The sequence below is a fragment of the Babylonia areolata genome, chromosome 11, assembly GCF_041734735.1.
Source record: "Babylonia areolata isolate BAREFJ2019XMU chromosome 11, ASM4173473v1, whole genome shotgun sequence".
Taxonomy (NCBI): Eukaryota; Metazoa; Mollusca; class Gastropoda; order Neogastropoda; family Buccinidae; genus Babylonia; species Babylonia areolata.
Window position 1 is genome coordinate 21,475,459 of NC_134886.1, and position 7,500 is coordinate 21,482,958.

The following is a 7,500-nucleotide window of genomic DNA, read 5'->3' on the forward strand; positions in this document are numbered from 1 at the left end:
CTCTCTCTCTCTCTCTCTCTCTCTCTCTCTCTCTCACACACACACACACACACACACACACAGCCCATGACTGAACCCAAACCGATATACAGACGAAGCGGTCCTTTCCACAAGTGACACAGGCAACGCACTGTGTGAGTCACACACACACATGAATATTCCAGCGTGGACACTGGGCCCTGATCACACACAGCCACCTTCCTTCTTCGCAGTCAGGTTTCAGAAACAGCGCGGAAAGCATGTAGTAGGCCGATAGCGTTATGTTCAAAAGGCTGATAGCATTATGTTCAAATTCAAGTCGAAAGGCCGATAGTATTATGTTCAATTTCAGGGCAAAAGGCCGATAGCGTTATGTTCAATTTCAAGGCAAAAGGCTGATAGCATTATGTTCAAATTCAAGGCGAAAGGCCGATAGTGTTATGTTCAAATTCAAGGCAAAAGGCCGACAGTGTTATGTTCGAATTCAAGGCGGACGGCCGATGGCGTTATGTTCAAATTCAAGGCGAAAGGTCCTTCAACCTTTTGCTTAGGCATCGGGACGGTGATTTCATAGCCACTGTGTCTAGGGCCTCGGCATATGAAATTCGAAAGCGGGGTGTGGGGGCATTTATTCCTTCCAATGATCTGTTTCCGCTGTTTTAACATTTCCTGTCCGGAAGTCAGGAGCATGGTGGAGTGAGAAAATTCGGAGTAACGTGCCTTTCCCCAGGACGTAACACCACAACACGCCGAATGCAGGCCTCCAGTCTCGATCGCTGGTGAACTGTGTATCAGAAATGCAACCACCTTCACAATTCTGCTACAACTTCTCCTAGTGAATGAACAATTGAAAAATATATAGATGAATAAATAAATAAATAAATAAATAAATAAATAAATGAATGAATGAATAAATAAATAACTCAAAGCCTCTTACAGCACCTGTGAATCAGAGCGCATTTTATCAGAACTTGTACGGGTATTTTTTGTGTGTGATGACGCTACATGGACATGGGTGATTGATCATGTCTGAGGAGGAGGAACTGCAGGTAAGATAATATCATACATAGATATTGAAGTGGAGTGATGGCCTAGAGGTAATGCGTCCGCCTAGGAAGCGAGAGAATCTGAGCGCGCTGGTTCGAATCACGGCACAGCCCCCGAATTTTTCTCCCCCTCCACTAGACCTTCAGTGGTGGTCTGGACGCTAGTCATTCGGATGAGACGATAAACCGAGGTCCCGTGTGCAGCATGCACTTAGCGCACGTAAAAGAACCCACGGCAACAAAAGGGTTGTTCCTGGAAAAATTCTGTAGAAAAATCCACTTCAATAGGAAAAACAAATAAAACTGCACACAGGAAAAAATACAAAAAAATGGGTGGCGCTGTGGTATGGCGACACGCTCTCCCTGGGGAGAGCAGCCCGAATTTCACACAGAGAAATCTGTTGTGATAAAAAGAAATACAAATACAAATCAAACGTTCGTGCTTGCGACAAATTTAACAAAACCTCTCTCTCTCTCTCTCTCTCTCTCTCTCTCTCTCTCTCTCTCTCTCTCTCTCTCTCTCTCTCTCTCAGCTGATGCGTTGTGGCGTTTACGGGTATTCCCGCACACTCTGACACCTTGAAACTGAAACTGAAAGTGGAGCCTGAATTGGAATTTCCCAACCAGAGAGAAACAAACTACAGAACTGGGATTAATGTTTTGAACATTTCGGTTTGATTTTGGGTTTAATGTTTTGGAGACTTCGGTTTGAATCATGCAGAATATTTCGCCAATGCAAAACAAAACGAAAACAAAAGACAAAATAAAAGAAACAAACAACCAAAAACCACTGGAGAATGTTTCGCCTTGCCCAGTTTCTGTGTTGACAGATATTTTGTAAGAGACACAATAAAAAGAAAAAAGACAAAAAAGACAATGGAATAACTCACCACATCAACGGACACTGGGAGAAACCCCAAACAAACACTAAACACAATGTTTTGGTTTGAAAACAGAGCAGTGATCATAAAAATGAATGATGATTTATTAATACGCTTCCTGCTTTGGGTATTTCCTCCAATTTCTTTCTTTCACAAAATGATGTTGTATATTATCCAGCCATGTTTGTATTACGCAGCCATGCTTGTATCATACAGCCATGTTTGTATTATGCAGCCATGTTTGTATTATGCAGTCATGTTTGTATTATACAGCCATGTTTGTATTATGTAGCCATGCATGTATCATGCAGCCATGTTTGTATCATGCAGCCATGTTTGTATTATACAGCCATGTTTGTATTATGCAGCCATGTTTGTATTATACAGCCATGTTTGTATCGTGCAGTCATGTTTGTATTATGCAACCATGCTTGTGTTATACAGCCATGTTTGTATTATGCAGCCATGTTTGTATTATACAGTCATGTTTATATCATGCAGGCATGTTTGTATCATGCAGCCATGTTTGTATCATGCAGCCATGTTTGTATCATACAGCCATGTTTGTATCATACAGCCATGTTTGTATTATTCAGCCATGCTTGTATTATGCACCATGCTTATCTGGCCATGTGATTTGTCCGTACATCGGTGTCTCGTGGTCAATGTGGTTGTATTTCTGTCTTCTTCTTCTTCCTTCGTGGGCTGCAACTCCCACGTTCACTCGTATGTACACGAGTGGGATTTTACGTGTATGACCGTTTTCACCCCCGCCATCTAGGCAGCCATACTCCGTTTTCGGGGTGTGTGCATGCTAGGTACGTTCTTGTTTCCATAACCCACCGAACGCTGACATGGATTTCATGATCTTTAACGCGCGTATTTGATCTTCAGCTCGCGGAAATACAAGACCTTGGAGATCGGAAAAAAAAAAATCTCCACCCTTTACACACCAAGCTAGTTACCGAGATTCGAACCTGGGAACCTCAGATTGTAAGTCCTACGCTCTAACCACCTGGCTATTGGCCCGTCACATTGCTATAGATTTCATAGTAGTTGTGGTAGTAGGTGGGGGGAGGAGGGGGAGGAGAAGGAGGAGGAGGGGGAGCAGAAGATGCTGTTGTTGTGGTGGCAAGAAAGGGTAAGATGGATATATACATGCGAAGACAATTGCTGACAACAAAGATTATGATGAAAACGACGAAGACGATGATGATGATGATGATGATGACGATGGCGACAACGATGATGATGCCCCTTTAGTTGTTGTTGTTGTTGTTGCTGCTGCTGCTGCTGCTGCTGCTGATGATGATGATGATGACGATGATGATCATAATGCCCATACAATGATGGTTGGGAGCTGGTATCACGTGCATTCAGTCGCCAAACGAAGCGGAACAGGGAGAGTGATCTCCCTGATATCACAGTGTTGTTTACACGATGCCGTGGAAACAAGCAAGCCAGCAAGCTAGACGAGCAGCAGTTGCGCGTGAGCTGTGTGTGTGTGTGTGTGTGTGTGTGTGTGTGTGTGTGTGTGTGTGTGTGTGTGGTGTACGTGTTTGTGTGTGTGTGTGTGTGTGTGTGTGTGTGTGTGTGTGTGTGTGTGTGTGTGTGTGTGTGTGTGGTGTACGTGTGTGTGTGTGTGTGTGTGTGTGTGTGTGTGTGTGTGTGTGTCGTGTGTGTGTGTGTGTGTGTGTGTGTGTGTGTGTGTGTGTGTGTACGATGATATTCAGTACACACTCGCATGAAAAAATGCGCCATGAATGAGAATCCTCCAAACACACACACACACACACACACACACACACACACACACACACACACACACACACACACACACACACACACACACCACACACACACACACACACACACACACACACACACACACGTACACACACACCACTCCAAACCTCTCTCCCTCCCAATAAAGCTGTCAGATTGTGTGCAGACATTTAGCCTTTATGCTCTGGGTCCTCTCCGCTTCTCATCATGTCATATAAAAGCCTGTGTCACTAAACTCACTGCTCTCCCCAGGTGCATGTTGGAATACTTCGCTCTCAGGTCACTCTTTTACAACCTCTCTCTGCCTCTCTCCACCCCCCCTACACACACATGCACACACACGCACACATGCACGCACACACACGCGCGCACACACGCGCACACACACACACACACACACACACACACACACTCGCTCACACACACGGACACACACACACACACACACACACACACACACACACACACACACACACGCACGCACGCACGCACGCACGCACGCACGCGCTGTTGCCAACTTCCAGAAGTGTAACTGTAGTCGATGTCACTTCTGTCTTTAGTTGCCAGCTCCTGTTATTGGAAGGTTTTGTTATCAGTTCATATCATCGATATGTTAATTTTGGTTATCAGTTCATATCATCGATATGTTAATTTTGGTTATCAGTTCATATCGTCAATATTCAATTATGCTTATTTGTTTGCGTACGTAATGCTTTTCTTCTTTTCTTTTTTTTTTCTTTTTTTTTTTTTTTTGTTTTGTTTTTGTTTTTTGTTTGTTAGAAAAACGCACACACACACACACACACACACACACACACACACACACACACACACACACACACACACACACACACACACACACACACACACACACACACACACACACACACACACACACACACACACACACACACACACACACACACACACACACACACACACACATACCGCCTCCAAAGCTAACAACAAGTCTCTTAACAGCAATCCCACAGACTTAGGTAGATATCAAGCAGTGGAAAGGGAGAGTCGGGGTGAGGACTGGGAAATGTATGTATGCGTGTGTGTGGGTGGGGTGTCCGGGGGGCCCGGGGGGTGGATAGTGGGTTCTGGGGGGTTGTTGGGGTGGGGATGGGGGTGGGGGTGGGCGTAAATGGGTGCAATGGCACTTGGAGCCTAAAGCGGCAAACACTCCAGAACCAAATCTTTGTGTACGCTGTGTGGGTGGTTGGTGGTGGTGGGAGGGTTTTGATAGGAGAGGGGAGGTGGGGGGAGGGTGTGAGGGAGGTATGGGGCCGGGGTGGAAGTGTTGGGGTGTGGGGTGTGGTTTGTCTTGGTGTTTGCTCTCCTGGATCTTAAGAGAGACTGGGCTGACATGACATGGCATGACATGGAGATAAATCCTTCAGTGGTATTTTGACAGAGAGAGAGAGAGAGAGAGAGAGAGAGAGAGAGAGAGAGAGAGAGAGAGAGAGAGAGAGAGAGAGAGAGAGAGCACTGAATACTGAACAATGAAATATTGAATGACATTAGCTATAAAGCTCTATTGATATAATAGGTACTAATCAGAACAAAATGGTACAAACCAGATAAATTGGAACAGAAAGGGGAAAAAAATACAGAAATGAAACAAAAGCTAATAAACTAATAAGAGATTAGCGACACTTTGACACATTGTCATTAGCTTAAAGTACATGTGACTGGGGGATAATGTTCCTTTTTTCAGCTTTTCGCAGAGAGAGAGAGAGAGAGAGAGAGAGAGAGAGAGAGAGAGAGAGAGAGAGAGAGAGAGAGAGAGAGAGAGAGAGAGAGAATCATCAAAGATTAAAAAAAGATTTATTCAATATAAGGCCATAGCCCCATTTGAAGGGGCTAATTAAGCAAATGCAAACAACATGTTATAGTTTAGTGTCATACATATTGTTGACTCACAGAAGAGAGACAGAGAGAGAGAGGGAGAGAAAGAGAGACAGAGACAGAGACAGCGACAGAGACAGCGACATAGACAGAGACAGACAAACAGACAGCAGTGCAGCAGACACAATATGTGAGCATGTACATAGTGAACCAGTTGGTTTGAAATTCGATTTGAACGTTATCCATGCAATGTATTCTACAGCTCCGAACCTTTTGTTTTGTCTTACACAGTTAAGATTGTGTAGCACCGTTTCTAAACGTATGACTTCCGCCAGATATACTGTAAAGAACCTTCAGCCTGGACAGAAGTCCGTATAATATTATAAGCAGAAATAAATGTCTGTCTTTATTTTAGCCTGTCGGGCCTTGCAATGTTTTCTTGGTCTTGTGTTTGTTCTTGTTCCTGTTCTTGTGTTTGTTTGCTCCTGTCAATGTTCCTGTTCTTGTGTTTGTTTGCTCCTGTCAATGTTCCTGTTCTTGTGTTTGTTTGCTCCTGTCAATGTTCCTGTTCTTGTGTTTGTTTGCTCCTGTCATCGTTCCTGTTCTTGTGTTTGTTTGCTCCTGTCAATGTTCCTGTTCTTGTGTTTGTTTGTTTGCTCCTGTCATCGTTCCTGTTCTTGTGTTTGTTTGCTCCTGTCATCGTTCCTGTTCTTGTATTTGTTTGTTTGCTCCTGTCATTGTTCCTGTTCTTGTGGTTGTTTGCTCCTGTCATTGTTCCTGTTCTTGTGTTTGTTTGTTTCTGTCATTGTTCCTGTTCTTGTGTTTGTTTGTTTCTGTCATCGTTCCTGTTCTTGTGTTTGTTTGTTCCTGTCATTGTTCCTGTACCTGTGTTTGTTTGCTCCTGTCATCGTTCCTGTTCTTGTGTTTGTTTGCTCCTGTCAATGTTCCTGTTCTTGTGTTTGTTTGCTCCTGTCATCGTTCCTGTTCTTGTGTTTGTTAGCTCCTGTCATTGTTCCTGTTCTTGTGTTTGTTTGCTCCTGATCTTGTCCCTGTTCTTGTGTTTGTTCTTGTCCCTGTTCTTGTGTTTGTTCTTGTCCATGTTCTTGTGTTTGTTCTTGTGCTTGTTTGTTCCTGTTCTTGTATTTGTTTTTGTTCCTGTTCCTGTTCTTGTATTTGTTCTTGTTCCTGTTCTTGTTCCTGTTCTTGTTTCTGTTCTTGTGTTTGTTCTTGTTCCTGTTCTTGTGTTTGTTTCTGTTCTTGTTCTTGTGTTTGTTCTTGTTCCTGTTCTTGTGTTTGTTCTTGTTCCTGTTCTTGTGTTTGTTCCTGTTCCTGTTCTTGTGTTTGTTCTTGTTCCTGTTCTTGTGTTTGTTCCTGTTCCTGTTCTTGTGTTTGTTCTTGTTCTTGTTCTTTGTTCTTTTTCCTGTTCTTGTGGCCCTTCTTCTCCTGGTCATGGTGATGATGGAAATGCTGATTCTCCGCATTGAGTTCGTTTTCTTCTGATATTCATCTTCGTTGTATCGGTATCATTTTTATCGCTGCTGCTTCTGCGAGTACAAGTGCCACCACCACCACCACCATCACCATCATTACCACCACCGGCATCACCAAAACTACCATCACCACCACCACCACAATCATCATTGCCACCACCACTATCACCAAAACCATCATCGCCATCACCACCACAGCTGGTGCTGCTGCTGCTACTACTACTAATACTATATCTACTTCTACTACTGTTGCTGCTGCTACTACTAATACTGCTGCTGCTGCTGCTGCAACCACCACCACCACCACCACCACTACAACTACTACTATTACTGCCATTATCATCATCATCATCACTATCATCACCACAATACTCATTCTGAAGTAATCAACACAATCACCATCACCACCACCACCGCCGCCGCCACACCACCACCACCACTACTACTACTACTACTACTATCATC

General features: G+C 43.9%; 1 protein-coding gene across 2 annotated transcripts in view; it reads left to right on the plus strand.

Annotated features, from left to right (window-relative positions):
* Positions 1-7,500, plus strand: part of LOC143287327 (uncharacterized) — a 42,307-nt gene that overhangs the window by 21,730 nt on the left and 13,077 nt on the right. The window contains exon 1 of one of the 2 annotated variants that reach the window (XM_076595286.1): positions 896-1,028. The exons of the other annotated variant lie outside the window; for it this stretch is intronic. Within the exon in view, the coding sequence (XP_076451401.1) occupies positions 1,005-1,028 (24 nt within the window). The 5' untranslated portion in view covers positions 896-1,004. Of the gene's footprint in view, positions 1-895; positions 1,029-7,500 lie in introns of those variants that run through there. 2 annotated transcript variants of the gene reach the window in all.